This window comes from Cottoperca gobio, unplaced genomic scaffold (genome assembly GCF_900634415.1).
Source record: "Cottoperca gobio unplaced genomic scaffold, fCotGob3.1 fCotGob3_240arrow_ctg1, whole genome shotgun sequence".
In the NCBI taxonomy this organism is placed as follows: Eukaryota; Metazoa; Chordata; class Actinopteri; order Perciformes; family Bovichtidae; genus Cottoperca; species Cottoperca gobio.
Genome location: NW_021166866.1, coordinates 478,992 through 496,166, shown reverse-complemented (window position 1 = coordinate 496,166; position 17,175 = coordinate 478,992). Strand labels below are relative to the sequence as shown.

The 17,175-nt window shown below is 44.2% G+C and overlaps 2 protein-coding genes across 2 annotated transcripts; both read left to right on the top strand.

Annotated features, from left to right (window-relative positions):
• The first annotated feature begins 4,784 nt into the window (after nucleotides 1–4,784).
• Nucleotides 4,785–11,245, top strand: cplx3b (complexin 3b). The gene is made up of 3 exons (XM_029426786.1): nucleotides 4,785–5,255; nucleotides 8,099–8,186; nucleotides 8,869–11,245. The coding sequence occupies exons 1-3, from the start codon at nucleotides 5,098–5,100 to the stop codon at nucleotides 9,091–9,093; spliced, it is 471 nt and encodes a 156-aa protein (XP_029282646.1). The 5' UTR covers nucleotides 4,785–5,097; the 3' UTR covers nucleotides 9,094–11,245.
• A 1,612-nt stretch (nucleotides 11,246–12,857) lies between these two features.
• Nucleotides 12,858–16,021, top strand: LOC115005014 (growth arrest-specific protein 1). Its single transcript, XM_029426787.1, has 2 exons — nucleotides 12,858–13,077; nucleotides 13,254–16,021. The coding sequence occupies exon 2, from the start codon at nucleotides 13,512–13,514 to the stop codon at nucleotides 14,259–14,261; it is 750 nt and encodes a 249-aa protein (XP_029282647.1). The 5' UTR covers nucleotides 12,858–13,077; nucleotides 13,254–13,511; the 3' UTR covers nucleotides 14,262–16,021.
• The last annotated feature ends 1,154 nt before the right edge of the window (nucleotides 16,022–17,175 follow it).

Sequence of the window (17,175 nt, the reverse complement as noted above, 5' to 3'; positions counted from 1 at the left end):
ATGATCTTAATCTCTAGTTTTAAGTCTTCTTCACGACAGCACGATGTTCTTTTAGTAAATAGAAAAATAGACGATAAAGTAGGGTACGCGTTAAGACAGTTTGTTTTCAGCTCATGAAATTTAACTAACGTTTTAATTAATTTCCTCTCTCTCGTGTCACTTCTGGTTCGAAATAATCCAAGATGGCGACGGCCAAAATGCCAAACCTCGAGGCTTCAAAAGTGTAGTCGTCCACAAACCACTGCCTGACGTCACGGTGACGACGTGCACGTGTCTACTGTCTGTGACATTAAGCCGCTTTCAGAGCAACTTTAATGCAGCGTTACATTTCAAGTCCGGAAGTTGAAATGTTCTTTTTTTGTTTGCTCTGTTGCGGGGACATAACGTTCAGCTCATAGGGAGGAAGTTGACGTTAGCTGGGGGGACAGTTGCCATGCTGACATGCGGTGTAGTTCAACACCTCCTAGACAGCCTGCGGGGCATCAAGCCACCGCCACTGGGGTGACTTGCTCGCCACCATATGGCGGCGCACTGCTGTGACCCCACCTGTCTGTTCGATCTCAGGTCAGGAGCTGACGCAGGGAGAAACACATCTCAGCACATCATCAGCCTCAGACGCCTTTTTGAAACAAAAACTAGTTTTTGTCATCGAGTAAACAGAGAATTGTACACTTTTAATGGGATTAGCGTCATATTTTGTCATCTAAAGGGGGGGGGGGGGGGGGGGGCGTCGCTCACACACTGCTCTCCGTTAAACATCCCAGTGACTCGCTAATGTATCTCCGCCTTGTGTGAATTAAAAAAACTCCCATATTGTTCGCTGCAGGGCACATTTGTTTGATGAGTTTAATCCCTTGACTAAAGAAACAAAGGTGTAACACTCGGCTGAGGATCAGTGTGTGTGTGTGTGTGTGTGTGTGTGTGTGTGTGTGTGTGTGTGTGTGTGTGTGTGTGTGTGAGATGGTGTACATAAACCCATCTCTCCAAATCCCACACAGGCTCCTAATCCTAGAAGATCAAGTGTAACCAGGCTGGATGTGTGTGTGAGCCAGCGCGATGCTGTCGGTGATGTTGACTCACGCCGTGATCCCTCCTGCCTCACAACAACCTCAGGACGTCATGCTTCTGTAACCTTTTGATTCTTATTTATATTCAAAGAGCAAATGTTCTCTAGCTTAGATGCACAATCTGCATTTTCTATTTTTATTTATCCACGTTCCACATCTGCGTTGTTTTCCTACATTGTTCAAATGATTCTGACATTTTGAGTGACAGCAGAACAACACAGATGCAGAAAGGGAAACTAACGTGCCAGGTGTGTGTGGAGCCATGACTCCTACAGTAAACATCTGTGTGAAAGCTTCACGTGTGCTTCATGTATGCGTAACATAGACCTTAACTGCTCAACAATTAACTGAGCTTTGACATCCGCCTATTTCTAAATCAGGTCCTGCGAGTAATGTTGTTCTGTATTTGAACGTTATTTAAAAGCTGATTGCGTTCTTCTGCAAGCGAAGGACTGAAACATCTCTCACTTGTCCAGCGACCATCAACGATAAGTTCCTCTCGAATCACGCAGCTCCTGAATCCCCTCCCTGGAGCTGCCGCACAGGAACCACACCCTGAACACAAGGCTGTGAAGATGTGTCTGCACATCAGTCTCTGAGCCACATGCAGCCAAACAGCATGTTGCCTTCACAGACACACACGCCTGCAAGCAACAAATCGCACAGACTATAACGAGAGGATCCTTCGTCATTATCGTGCGTACAAGGCTCCACAGAGACCTCAGAGATCTGAGCTGTTGTTTGGTTCATGCTTTTAGTTTTGGGATTATTAGGATCTGATTAATATAAAAGCTAAGCTTCGCCTTTCAACAGGAAGTCGTATTTCTTCAACGCTTTGTAATTAAAGTGAAACAAATATATATATTTATACTTTTACTGTTAAGACCACCCGACCTCTGCTGCGCTGCATGAACTGGTTGTGTGTTGATCTTTATTAAAATCAATCAATGACAAAAGGACAGTCACTTGTAATTAGATTGAGAAGTGAGCAACCGTTGATTTAGCAAAGAAGTGTTTTACAACCTTATACAAAGAGGAGTTTGCAACACATGGTGCAGAACATAAAGACACCAGCACAAGAGCTGTGAGACTTTTCCTTCTTCCCTGACTTCTGTCAATCATCTCTCTCCTGAAATCGTCAATGCTTTGTGTTTATAGGTAGTTTCCCACCACGTTTAAAACTCCAAACTAGGAACAGTCTGTCACTAAATGCCTGAACGTGGCGGTGCAAAAACAAACGATGCATATCCATCTAAGTGCCGAGTGTCCTTCTTGTCTGTAGGTAAAGTCCGTCACTCATTAGCAATTAGTCAAGTACGATAATAATATCCTCACATGAGTAATTAGCAGCGTCCTAGCTTGCTACTAGTGCTAAGATGTGTCAAAACTACAAACCTTATTCAGCATAAATAAACCCAGCTGTAGAATGACTTTGTTCAGGTGACCGCCGCCATCTTGTTTTTACATTAACTGTGTGCTTTCGCTGCCACAGACACGACAAAGTGTTTCCACGAACAAGGACAGCGGGTTCAGCAGAGTGAAGTACGACGAGCAGCAAACACTAAACGTACACACGAGGACGCAGGAGGTACAGAATTTAGAGACGTGGCAGATTAGAGTTTGTGCAGCTGCTGTGTATCTTCTGTGTATTCATCGCTCTGCACATGAAGTACATCACTGGATCTGTATTCCTCACATGTGGTGCAGTTGAAATAAACACAACACCTCTAACACAACTCTGCTCTCACTTTTCAGGTCAATGTGTGGTTTATTTGTGAGGCTCAGCTGCCAGAAACATGTCGGTGTGTGTGTGTGTGTGTGTGTGTGTGTGTGATTGACATCATCTTGGATTAAAGCCCCCCTGCTGTGCACCTGCTGGAGCACCTGTAGTCAGGGCTCACAGATATAGTCCACAAAAGAAGAAGTGAGTGAGACCCGGCCGGGAACAGATCCCGTGGGGATGAATATTTAAAAGTGAAAAGATATAATTTGATGTTGAAACATGCTGGTTAGGCAAATTCTTTCTTTTTATTAAATTTCACAGAGATTACAGTTTTGATCTTATTCACTGCGTTACGTCTCAATCTATTCACCGGTGGCAGCTTTGAAGTTGGAGAGAGATTTAAGAGCGAGGCAGGTACAGGCTAACAGAGCTTCTCTAAGCCGGTGACAAAAAGACAGTGAGGCGCTCTCTGCCGCTCCTGATCCACAGCGACGGGAAGTAGGCCAGGCTCGGAGTCACACTGCTGCGGGGATCAGGACGCTGAAGTTGTTGACTTGTAATCAAAGTTTCTTTCACACTTTGGATGTCAAGAATCTCACACAGAGGGAGAGAGCTTTAAAATATTCCTCACACACACACACACACACACACACACACACACGTGGAGGTCATATTTTTAGAAGTGAGGCTTTCCAGCTGAACGCTGCGTCACACAGTGTCATCCAGAAACAGCCTTTTAATAAATCTGTTGTTCTGATGGATATTGAACTATTCACCCGCCTACTCCATCAAATACACACAGACTCAGAAACACGAGAGGAAGCAGCACAGAGCATCCTCTAGGAGACACTCATATTATAAACTCTCTTTATTATATATCTTCAGATGCATGAGTCACTACTGGAGTATGATGATGATGCAACTGGAGACAACTTTTCACATTTTAGGACGTCAGCTGCAGATCCTGAATGTTGGGGGCAAGGAATATTTACAGGGACATTAAATGTGCGGAAGAGGATTAGGGCCACATTGTTTGTGTTCAGAGTTTAAAGTCAGAATTTATTCTAAATACATTTTTATATATATACATTTGAGATTTGAGTTTAAAGTCAGAATTCTGAAAATAAAGTCAGTATTTTTATTTTTTATTAATTTAAAAAACATGTTTGAGTTTGAAGTCAAAATAAAAAAATATATGAATTTAAAACTAATATTTGATATTTAACGTTGGAATTTATTTTTAAAATTGTAATTATTTTAAATATTTGAGTTTTGAGTTTAAATTCAGATTTTTTTTTTTTTATTTATTGTAAAAGATATTTGAGTTTAAAGTCAGAATTATGAATTTAAAGTTGGATTTTCTTTTTAAATGTAATTCTTTTAAATATTTGAGTTCTGAGTTTAAATTCAGAATTTTTTGATTACATTTTATTGTAAAAAATAATTGAGTTTTAAGTCAGAACTTATTTTTTTTAATGTATTTAAAAGAAATCAGTTCTGGGATTCAAAAACAGAATCCTGATTAAAATCTGTATTCTGACTTTAATCTGAGGATTTGGAAGATGCATACACACACTGAACACACTTCAGTGGAAATGAGCGTGTTGTGTACACAAAGCACAGACTACTCGTGAAGACAGCGGCGACTCATCATTTCTAAGTGATTAAGTCAATAAACCGAGCTCGTGCCGTGGGTTCATAGACAGCCTTTTGACTCATTTGCAATTAGGAAGCTCTTTGTGTGTTGACAAACTGTGAGTTCGGCTCCAGCGCACAGATGACCCTGAGTGAGACAGAGGCACCAAAAAACAGCCAGGAGACACTGAGGCTCGTCACGTGTTGTTTGTTCCCCCCGGAGTCCTGCCCGACTCCATCGTGAGTTATAATCAGACGGCGAATCACGGGAGCAGCCCACGATGCCGACGCGCGCCATGCAAGTGCACCCAGTCCGGCGGTGCCTGGGATTGGGTGGAGGGAGTGGTGGCTGCGGACGGAGTCACAGGATTGGTAGAGTTCAGCGCCAAACTTGTTGACTCATAACTGAGCAGATCCTCTCCATCCTTCACGGCGCGGAGCTGTCCAGGGCCAGTGGTGCTGAAACTGCCAGCTTCCGACGCGCCGGTGGAGTCATCTCCCCCCCTCCCCCCCCCCCCCCCGGTTTGATTGCTCCCACCGAGCCTTTTGAAAGTTACATGCGCGTTGATTTGAGCGTCACTTGACGGATATTCATCCACCGCTCTATCCAAGAGCGCATCAAAGCCTTCAACTTCTCAGCCGATCAAATAGAGGACTCTCCGAGGCGCAGCCATGGCTTTCATGGTAAAAAACATGGTGGGAGGACAGCTGAAGAACCTGACAGGCGGACTGACGGAGGAGAAACCCGAAGCAGAGAAAACAGACGCCGCCGCGCAGGGGATGACTCAAGAGGAATTTGAACAATATCAGCAACAGTTAGAGGAGGAAAAGTAAGGCATTGATTGAAGCTTGTGATTGTAAAAGTTGTGATGAAACCTACAGTGTGGCATGTTTAAACAGTGCGGTTTTCTCTCCAAATAGCAGAGCGCTCCCACTGCGCCGTGCGCTTTTTTACGCATCAATGCAATAACGCGAGCGCTCCACGCACAGCTGCTCCCCTCGCCCAGGGAGCTCTCCGTCTCTTAGCTTCTGCAAATTGTGTAACGCCGATTTTTAATTTGGGATTTCCTGGAATCATTCTTCCACGGAAATATCTACAGGGATTCGTGCCTGAGGCGAAACATGCGCCTGTTTCTGTGCGTGCGGCTGAATAATGAGTCAGACTGCGTGGTAAATTAAAAACCTCTATTTGGATATTATGGAGGGCAGACGAACCTATAAACTCATATTAAATTATAATTTTTCTCTTTATAAATCACATGTTGGTTACTACATGTTTGTGATTCCTTCAGGAATGGCAGCCAAAAAAAGTGGATAAAATAAATTCAGGATGACCTTTATTATATCATAATTTAGCTTTTTATTGTAGATGCATTCATAGCTGTGAACTCAGCTGTGCTCCTCATTCGTATGTCATGCTTGCTTTCATGTTTAAATCAGTGCTCTGTGTCTGACCTGTAATGTCATTCTGTACATGCTAATGTTTCCTGATTTACATGTTGTCATGTCTCCTGAGCGCACTGAGCGACATTATAAGGTAACAACAAGGTCATTTAGCAAACAGAGTTCACCCGGCAGACAGCAGCTCACTATCGATTAGTGTGATGCTTCCCTTCGAGCAGGACTCCACATCACGTATCAGACGTTCACTGGTCATAGAAGAACTTAACATAATGTGGAATAAAGAATCACAGAGAAATGTTAGATTCTGATTGTGTTCTCAACAAACTGTAGACATCAGCAGCTCTTTGGAGGAGGAGCCGTTTAGCCAACTGGTTCCCCTGGCACCTTTTCCTGATCACTGTTATCCTCACGGTACTATGGGCAGGCATTTTAAGCCCGAGTGGGAAGTGAAGTCCTAACTCTGGCAGAATTAACGCTCGGCTCAGCCCACCGAGCTCTCCAGGAGGCACGGTGTGATGCTTCACGCTCTGCCGTCACAATGTGACCTTCAGTGGAAGTGAGTTATTAGTCAGAGGTGCAAAACATGAGCATAGATCACGAGAAGCACATACTGCCTCAGATTAAAGCAGAATTAGGTTGAGGGGGGGGGCTCACACTGGCATGTCACATGTAGACATTTTATCACCCTCAGCACGCGGGCCACAGTGACAACCCTGGCCGTCTCTTGCCCTTGAGAGGGGAAGACACAACTCATTGGCTGCAAGTGAGCCCTGCATGGGCCCAAGTGCCATTCAGTGTTTGGCCCACTCATGTTAATGCAAAGTGAACTCAGGCTCCCACGGATGCTGCATCTCCAGATACAACGACCTTCCTCTGACACATTGGGTACAAACACTTTACAAACCATGCCTGTGGTCCTCCAGACCCCCCCACCACCACCCCCCCTCCTCCCAACGGCCCGCCTTTACGTTCTGCTGCTGATTTGATCCTTCTAGGCGTAGAATACAACCTCTGCCTCTGTGGCTTTGAAGAGTGTCATTATTTTATTATACCGCACTGATTCCCTCACAATGTGGTCTTCTGTCACTGTGTTCACGGGATGTCTGGCGTCAGGCCTTACAGCCAGATTGTTAGGCTTCATGTCGTGTTGTTGACCCATGACGTTAGAGGCATTTCAGCAAATTTAGCAATTAACGAGAGACAATTATGAGCTACACTGAAGCCATAAATATTGAAGTGACAGTTGAGTGGAGAGCTTTGCCAGCAGCCTGCAGTCTGCCCTCTGCTGGAGGCCTCACATACATGTTTACATGAGTGAGTTTTAACAGACAAAACAGACTCACAGATAAAGATCAGACGTATCCCAACATTTAGTTTCCCCAAGACGGATGTGGAGAATTTAAGAATTGCTTCAGTACCCCCCCCCCCAGATTCAGATTCAAGGCGTGTATGAAGATGCAAAGACGCACGACAGTTATGAAACTCTGGTGAGATGAAAACACTAAATCTGGATCAGAATCCGGTTTGTGAGTTTACTTTGGACAACTGGTGCAAACACAAACACAGTAAGAGAAATAAAATAGGAAGAAATAAGTAATAAATATATAAAATAAATATTATTAAATATTATTTTGTGCAGAAACTTGCACAACAGTCAGAGGAATGTCCAAAAGGCAATTATTTATAACTATTTATTTATTGATGATCAACTATTTACTATATAAGTGTAAGCATTATTTTAGGTTTTAATCTATTGTAGCATCCATGTACGTTTTATTATGACGTCGTATTATAATCCTCTTCTATGTACTTTGTGTTTTATGGATGCATAAAATGAGTGGATGTCCTTTAATGTGGGACAATGAAGTGAGTGTTGAATCTAAGTGCAGCTCGGGAGGCAGAGTGTAAATCCAGGATACGTGTGGAGGACAGTTAAACGTGGGGGAGTAATGAGTTAGTACCTCGAGTCGTCCACATCCCGAGAGGACTGGAATCCCTCAGAGGAGCGCTGCACTGACAGGATGCAGCATCTGGGGCTCCTGAACATCTCTTCCTGTTGTTGCCCCCACGGCATCGCTGCTGCCGCTCCACCTTCTGCCGGCTCCACGCTCTGCAGCTAAAAGGAGACGTGGTAATGCTCAACTCAAAGGCCTCCGAGGTCCAGCAGGAGCCCTGTGATGCACTGAGAGCAGAGATGGCAACATGGCGATAATGAGCAGGAGGGACGTGGATAAAAGAATCCAAACAAATGTTTTGTCTTTTCTCGCAGACAAGAACGAGAAGCCAATTTTGCACAGAAGAAAGCGGAGAGAGCCACACTCAGAAGTCATTTCCGGGACAAGTACAGACTACCGAAGGTAAACTCACACACACACACACACACACACACGCACGCACACACACACGCACACGCACATGCACACGCACACACACTCACACACACTCACACACACACACACACACACACACACACACACACACACACACACACACGCACACACACACGCACACGCACATGCACACACACACACCACATGCACACACACACACACACACACACACACACACACACACACACACACACACACCCCCGCACACTTTTTACTCAGTAATATTTATCTGACAGCTTCAGTTACTTGATTCAGATTAACAATACAAACTATAACCAATAAAATAATTATGATATTAAGTCAATAAGGCTTTACTGGCCTCATGGGGAAATTCACAAGCTACGAAGCAGTATGTAAAATAATATATAAATATAATAATCCATGAGAACGAGCCCTACCTTTCCCAGCTGCTACATTAAAGTGATAAACACATTAATGCATTAATAATTACAAAATATAATATATTACTCCTAAATGTGCCATTCTCCATAATCAGTACTTTATCTCCTGGCACTTCTACCGTGTGTTATTACTACTCTTACTAGAATAAAAGTACTTCTTCCGTGTAAAATCCACACAAGTACTTTATTTGTATGAATTTAAAACGCTTGAAATCTAAATGTGTTGTGTTGTTGTGCGTCCACCTCAGAACGAGGTCGATGAGACTCAGATCCAGCAGGCGGGGGACGATGTGGTGTTGCCCACAGAGCTGGCCAAGATGATCGCTGAGGACAACCAGGAGGAGACGCACAAGCAGTCGGTGCTGGGCCAGCTGTCCAACATCCAGAACGTGGACATCGACCAGCTGAAGGACAAAGCCCAGGCCACACTGGAAGACCTCAAAAAGCAGACGGAGAATTGCAGTCTCATGTGATGTGGCCGACTTCTAAGTCCCCCGAAGATCAGAGTGTTACTTGTACAAATGTTTTTCAAAAGGCAGAGCTGCTCTGGAGGTAGACATAGCTTCAGTAGAATGTCTTTGGCAGAGCCACATATATAATAACAGTCAGTCAGAAGCCCTGCAGAGAACAAAGTAAAGGATGAGGAAGCTGGAATCTGGGGCTCGAGTTTCTAACGGGAAAATAATTCATTGTTGCCATAACGTCATCGAGGTGAGCTAGTTCACTTAGCTCTCAGGTCGACCTTCAGAGAAGTCATGAATGTCATCTGCACTCAACCAGTGAGATTATTTCTGCCTTTAGAGCGGCTCGTCTTCTGAGAAATATCTATTAAATCCTTTACTCTCTTCATACCCTAAGCCCCCCCCTCCCTGTGCCTCACGTGACCAGTGATAACACAATACGATTCTGCAGCAGAGGTTTCAGACGTGTGCGTGTGAGTGTGTGTGAGTGTGTGAGTGTGTGTGAAATGAAAACACACGTGCACAGGGCTCATGTGAGGAGGCCGTGTGTGTGTGTGTGTGTGTGTGTGTGTGTGTGTGTGTGTGTGTGTGTGTGTGTGGTGTTGAATTTGGGAAGATTTGTCATTTATTTGAGGAAAAATAAGACGAAGGAGCCGTTTGTGGGGTGATTTATATTCCACGTACAAAAGCACAAGATGGGCAATATTCATGGAGAGCAACAAATGAGGCAGGTTTTTGTCATAAGTAGCTTACTGATGTTGGCCCCCCGGTGCCCTGATTAAAGCTCCCTGTGAGCTGCATTAATCTGAGTTATAAGTCTTTTCCTAGACCTATCAGACATATCATTATAGAGGCTTTTTCTTTTTTAAATAGCTTTCTTCGTACTTCAGCGTGCCTTGGACGTCCGTACAAGGTTGTCTTCTTTAAAGCTCCAACATCTGTAAGCTACTTTTCACGAAGACGAAGCCTTCTTATTTCTTACTTCTAGTTTTATTAAAAGCAACAAATAATGTGTGAGCAATGATGTCTAAGATGTGCTATGTAAGAAATGTAACCATCATAGGGAGCGACTCTGTGCTTCATCCAGAGGTTATCGAGCGAACGCTGCTCAGACGAGAGATGTAGATGCTTCAGAAGTCGTTTCCTTTGTTGGAAACACAACATAATGGAAATGGCACAAATATGTCAAAGTGTGTTAACTGTGGTGTGAGTATAAATCCACATACCGATATTCATGTTGTGTAAGATGTAAATGTATCTGCTGTTTGCCTACACCGTCCACTGCGGGCCGTTCTTCTCTGTTTCCATCAACTCGCTGGGTAGTGTTGTCACATGACCTTTGACCTGTCCTCCGTCTCAATGACCCCTGGTGGTGCCGTTTTGTGCTGGTGGATTCGTGTTGTTTACGATGTGATACGTCAAGTGGTGTCTTTGTAAAAAAAAAAAAGAAACCGTGTCCTGTGGCTGAGAGTGCTGGTCTTAGTGTTACACAGTCACTGCGGGCTTTACTGCGTAACTCCATGTTGTTTTCTAGCCAAACGTGAAGGCGCGTGCGAGTCGAGAGGGATGTTGTTGATGTTGTGCTATATCCATAAACGCCGTTTGATTTCATGTAGCAGAAGGTGATGTCAGCTTTCATTTCAGATCTGTCCCCGCCTTTCTTTGGGTATTTATAAGAGTACATCTTTTATCTTAAAAAGGAAATAGTTTCCTCGCTGAATGAAAGCTAACAGATATATTCGTAACATTTAGATCATATAAAGCATACAAGTCCTTTTATAACAGAGCTACTAGAATCTGTCATGTGGGAACATGAGACCATATTAACAGATGGAACAGAAGCCATAAAGAAAACTGCTTGCGTTGTGTGTGTGTGTGTGTGTGTGTGTGTGTGTGTGTGTGTGTGTGTGTGTGTGTGTGTGTGTGTGTGTGTGTGTGTGTGTGTGTGTGTGTGTGTGACTTGAAATAATAATTCAACAACTCAATAACAATAATATACACGTCATTTTCTTGTGTTCCAGGAGATGTCTGCCATGACACGCAGCTTCTTCTGGTTCTTTGGCCGTTTCTTTGTTTGACATTATCTCTTTCATTCTGCCTCTGAAAGTCTTTCAGTGATTTCTGAGTTTTAACTGCAATAAATTGATTTTTAGGATAAAATGAACTTCCTGTCGGTTTTGTGTGGTTTTTGCTCAGAGCCGCGACGATTTGCAGCAACCAGAACACCAGGTGGAGACAAAATACAGTCGCAGCTACACACAGGAGGGGGTGCAGGTACAGGCTGAGGTGATGATTGACATGTCAGTTAGAAGATACGTGATCATCACAACACATTTAAATAATCCACCAGGAAACATACACTCAGAGGCCACTTTCTGAGATGCACCTGTACAATATGTTAATTACATTATTTATTTTTAGATTTTTTTTTGTTTTATTTTAGCTGATTTATTGTTTAATTTAAAATAAATTAAAAAGTTCAGACAATAATAGTGTTGTATAAATGTATATTTAAGTTCAGCAACTTTGTGCCTATTATTAAATGATTGTATTTTATCAGATGTAAAACAAACAACAACAATATAACATTATTATATATCGGCCCTGCTCTCTAAATATTGTCATTGGTCATTAAAAAACTTAAATTATAAACTTTATAGAGGCAGAATTTATGCCACAGCTGTACCTAATAAAGTGTCCTCATGAATATAAAAGATAAAAACACACTTTGTGATTTCATAGAAACAAAGACTGGTGTCATTTGTGGTTTCTGATAGTTCATACACATGAATACTGTAGGTCTAATAATAATAATAATAATGATATGCCTGCTTTAGATTCTGAGCTGCAGTTCTGTGAATGTTGTGCTCAGATCTCAGGTCGGGCATCCATCTGCTTTTATGGAGCTTGTGCAGCTCTGGCACAGCTTCTCAGTGGAGACAAAACAAAACAAAATCAAGTTATTTAGCATTTCAATGGCAGAAAAGCCTGGGCTGTTGGTAGTTCTCAAGTGTGGAGTGAAAGGGGATAGCTGTAAAATATATTGATGCTGAAACCTCTCTCTATTGATAGGCCGCAGTGCGTGGACAATCTGCAGCCTGGAAAGACACTGGGCTACTGCATGGCCAATCTGACACAATTGGGGTGAAACGGTCCAGAAAATACTATTCTCTCCCATTCTCCTCCATCAATCGGGGCTTAAAAAACTATGCAGAATGTGAGGCAGGACGGGGGGAGTGGACGGGGGGGGGGGGGGGGGCGACAATTAGCGAGAACCATTGAGTGAAAACTCTCAACGGAGAGGCAGATATCACAGAGGTTCCCGCTGTTCTGTCTGTGGCTTTAAAGGAACACATTTGTTTTTCCGCGCTGAAAGTTGGAGCAGTGAATTTGCAGATGTGAGCTACTTGCAAAGGAATGCGTTTTGCAAGCCCCCTTTCCCCTTCCCCTGCCTCCCCCCTTCCACTTGTGTTTTGCTACGAGAGGACAGGGGACCACACAGATCCTGGGTTTCATGCAAGGACAATCATAAACATGTTTTATATCCAGCCTATCTCGTCGTGTAGTGAGAGGATTTGTGCAGAGCTGTGCTGCTGTCCGCCTGGAACTGGGTCCCACGGCTGACTCCTCAATGACGACCAATCGGTGGGCAGGATTGTAAATGAGAGCGAGTGTGTGTGTGTGTGAGAGAGAGAGAGAGAGAGAGGGGGGGGGGGGGGGGGGAGGAAAACTTTTCTTTCTTTTTCTCCACAGAAGGAGGGGTGTTGTGGGGAAATGCTCGGCGGACCGTGAAACGTAACAGCAAGAAGAGGGACAAAGACGCACATAGCGGGACAAAACGCGACAGGCAGAAACCTCTTCCAACTAAACAAAAAGAAAACAACAACATCGGAATGCGTGGATGGATGTTAAAAGTGGCAGAGTTGAGAAGACGAGTCGAAAGTAACAATGGCAAGAAAGATGAGTGTACAGACTGAGTTGTGGACAATAACTGTGGTAAGAGTGCGCGTTAACTTTGGATAGCGCTGTGGCGCGTTTCAGTGTCCACCTCATATCTGCACCGGTGGCATGGAGCAGACCCGGGCTGCACTTTGGAGTATTATTTCCCACTTTTGAACGGACATGCTTTCCGGAATGACTGTTTCTGCGCTGTTTCTGTTTTTTCTTTGCAGCCACGCGTGGTGATTTCCCTGAGTCAGATCCTGACTTCTGCTGCAAAGCTCACTAGGAGGAGGACAAGTTGAGTTACGAGCACTTTCGAGGATAATTTATAAAGGACCAAGTGTTTTTTTCTTCTACTGGGTTGGTTGCAAAACGCATGTATGGAATACTTATGAAGCCCAGTCTGTGAGATTCAGTGTGTACATTGTCCTGATCCTAATGTGCTGGTGGAGAAAGTGCACGTCACCGAGCTAGAACTCCATCCAAGCATGAAATGTTGGTGCAGCGCCCTGGCACTTCTCCCATGGGTGCTGGTGGCCTTAGATGCCCAGCTAATCTGCTGGCAGGCGCTCCTTCGGTGCCACGAGGAGCCCGAGTGCGATCTTGCATACAGTCAATACTTAGCAGCGTGTGAAGGTAACATCAGGGGGACGAGGAGGCAGTGTCCGAGCCACTGTATCAACGCGCTGATCAGGCTGAATCACACCCGCAGCGGGCCGGACCTGGAGACCTGCGACTGCGCACAGGATCTGGAGTGCCTCGCCGCCAAGCGCACCATAGAGCCGTGCCTCCCCCGGCGACACCCGAGCGATGCCGGGGGGATAGGCTGCATGGAGGCCCGGCAGCGCTGCGAGGAAGACAGCAAATGCCACACCTCCCTCACGGCCTACTTGTCATACTGCGGGCAGCTGTTCAATGGCAGGAAGTGCTCCTCCAAGTGTAAAGCCACCATTCAGCAGATGCTGTTCATCCCAAATGGCATGCTGCTGAACCGCTGTGTTTGCGATGGGGTGGAGAGGCCTTTCTGTGAAGTGGTGAAGGAGAACATGAGTAAACTTTGCTCCATAGGAGACCACATTGTTATTTCAGACCAGCCTGATGTGGATGACATCTACGAGGATGAAGACTATGACCCTAAAAATGACAGAGAGGAGTTGTATGTGAATGCCTCTTCTTCCCAGAGGTTATCCAGCTGCACGATGTTCCTAATTCTCCCTCTGGCATTGATATTGTACTGAGACAATGGCTACTTTGGATTTGAAAAACGATAATCTCTGTTCCAGGGAGCCAAGTGTCCAGCTGCACAGTGACAGAGCACTGGCCTCCAGGATAAGGAAAGCTATTTGTTCACTCCCATGGCTTCCTGCTATTCCATTTTAGCTCCAGGGCGACGGTCAGCACAGCAGTGATTTGTGTATGCTTTCCACAACCGTACAATTTGCATAGTAATTCTTCTCCGAGCACATCTCACTCAGGGAAACTGCTTTACCCCCCCCACCCCCCCACATAGATGTCCTTGCAGTGCTGCTTTTTGAAGCCTGTTGACAAAAGTGTCAGAACACAGAGTCAGGTGATGATGAGAGGAAGTGAACCACACCACACTTTGTTGCAGGGCATTGCCAAGTTGAGCTCCTGTTTGTTTGGTTTCAATGGTACTTGGAGCGTGGCTTTATTAAGACCTTAGACAAACATTGGAGCCATCCAGTCTCTGTTTGCTCTGCTCTCCATTTCAGGGCCTCTGCATTGTTGCACCAACCACACTTCAAATATTTGTGGAAACAGTCAAAGGACAAGGCAAGGGTTTGGGATCAAGTAGTGAAATTAACCGAAGCGCCTCTCCAGCACTCTCTGGAGCCCCTCCCCCATATAAGATTGTTTTATTGAACTTTTCCTGAGACAACCCCCCCCCACCCCCTCCTCTCTACGGCCTGCCCCCTTTCACGCCTTAAAAAGACCCCTGTCTGTCTTTATTACTGCTTTCACACTGAAGCAACAAGCCGGGGAAAGCTGTTGCTGGTGCGAACAGGTCAACATCTCAGCCCTGGAGTTTGTCCACTAGCCTCACACCGCTCAGCTTTGTTGTGCACGGTGAGCAGGATTTTAAACAAACGAAAGTTGTTGCAATAAGTTTTCTTGAGCTTATTTAACAAATAAAGTAAGTTTTTTGGATTAGAGCTGCAACGATTAGTCGACTAATCAATTAGTCCACTAGTTCGATAATCGATTAAAAGTTATTTTTCATGCAAAAGTGTCAGAACATTGCTGTTTCCAGCCTCTCAAATATGCAGATTTCCTGCTTTTCTCTGTTTTATATCATATTAAAGTGAATATCTTTGGGGGTTTTTCTGACATTTTACAGACAGATTAATCGATCATTCAAACGATGGTTAGTTGCAGCCCTATTGTGAATACGTATCAACAACACTTGTGAGTGTTCTCTGTGTCAACAGGATCTTATTCATGAGCAGAATTCTGAAATGAATGTATGTTAGTTGAAGGAGTTGAAGATCACAGTGTTTTCTAAAGAAATGCACAGAGACAGATGGAACAGTTTGAGCTCAGAGGTCCACACAGAGTCCAGGGATTCAATCTTCCTCTTCATTCATCCACATTAAGCTGTTTAGCAAAAAGGGAAAGTAAAAACAATGTTTGTTAGTATTGATCACTTGTAATGAAGCTGCCAATTTGTGTCTTTGCCACTTGAAATTGTGTCAAAACTAATCTTTGTTTTGTCTTGAAGTTTTGAAAAATGTTGCTAAATGTTAAATTATGAAGCTAGAATATGAAGAATGTGTATATATTTTACAATTATATGCAGTAAAATAAGCCAGTGTTTGCCCACAGTCACTTATTACACATACAATATAAACACACACACACACACACACACACGTAGCTGAGATCTTGTGCACACAAAACCGAACTCTTAGAGTTTTTCATCTCATCTTGTTCAGAGTGATGTCTTCCATGTGGGAGGGTGAGTTTTATAATAAAATGTTTATGAGCTAAAGTTGTGTATTGATGTGATTTGTCCTTTCTGAAGAGTGCAGTAATACGTCCCCCGTATTAGATTGACCTATACATATTTACACGTTGCCTTTGTAAGGTGTGTTATCCGGCGTCTGCAGGCAGAGCTATTGTTTGAAGATGTCATTCTCAAGTCAGCCAAGTGGCTCCAAAGTAAGCACTGCATGCAGCCATGTTTCACTGTGCAATATTTAAGGGATTAGGTCAGTGTAACTGAAACCTGGGGAGGAATTTAACAGTCTAGTCTTTGTGCTAACCGAGCAAAAAGACAAATCAGTATTCTACTTACAATTTAGGCTCGAGCTGTAATGAAACCACCGTGATTTTTTAGAGGAGAAAGGCGGAGAGACAAAAGGGCTTTTCAGTATATTCACAATCCTTAATGAGCAAAACTCACGAAGCAACTGTTTCAGAGCGAGCAGCCATTTGGGGCTTGTTTCACACTTACTTTGGTATTTACAAGTTGTTAACAAATTGTAAAAGAGTCCTTTTAGCAAAGGTGTGAGGGGTACACCTGCTCGGCAAATGTTAGTCACGTCCAAAAGGAACAAAAGTGCAGTGGCAAGAGAAATGTGAAGCGTTCTCCAGGACAAGAAGGAACAAAACTAAATGTGAAGTTCATTTAACAGACTGATAGTGGCAGCCCCTCTGATCGGGTCAGAGGGGCTGCCACTATCCTGCCAAAAAAAAGGCATGTTTCTGTGACCCATGGGTGGCACATTTCAACATCTCCAAGCCTGGAGAGAACATCTGCACAGCGTCTCCTGATTTCTCGTGAAGCACAGGAATCCTGAAGCTCTTCCAACGTCTTGAGTTGTATCATGAAAACGTGGAGATAGAGAAACAAAGAGGCGTTCAGCTACAGTACAGCACGACTCCCTCTAGTTTACTTAGATTGTCTCTGCTCCAATCTGTCTTAACCATTGCCATGCATCTTAAAGTCCTCCAACATAACCACCCCCGCCCCCTTCAAACACCCCCCCCCCCCCAACCCCGATTCTGGGAGCAAAATCAAAACAAACATGAGCAGAGCAGCCTTGGGGAGTCGAGTGTGTGGAGGGAACAGGGGGGATACAGAGGCAGCACTGTGCTGGAGCCCATTTTCTAAATTATCTTTATTCAACA

Excerpts from the sequence above, each read along its gene's own strand:
- cplx3b (XM_029426786.1), top strand. The coding sequence starts at position 5,098 with ATGGCTTTCATGGTAAAAAACATGGTGGGAGGACAGCTGAAGAACCTG. Across the intron at positions 5,256-8,098 it reads CAACAGTTAGAGGAGGAAAA|ACAAGAACGAGAAGCCAATT; the intron begins GTAAGGCATTGA and ends CTTTTCTCGCAG. Across the intron at positions 8,187-8,868 it reads ACAAGTACAGACTACCGAAG|AACGAGGTCGATGAGACTCA; the intron begins GTAAACTCACAC and ends CGTCCACCTCAG.
- LOC115005014 (XM_029426787.1), top strand. The coding sequence starts at position 13,512 with ATGAAATGTTGGTGCAGCGCCCTGGCACTTCTCCCATGGGTGCTGGTG.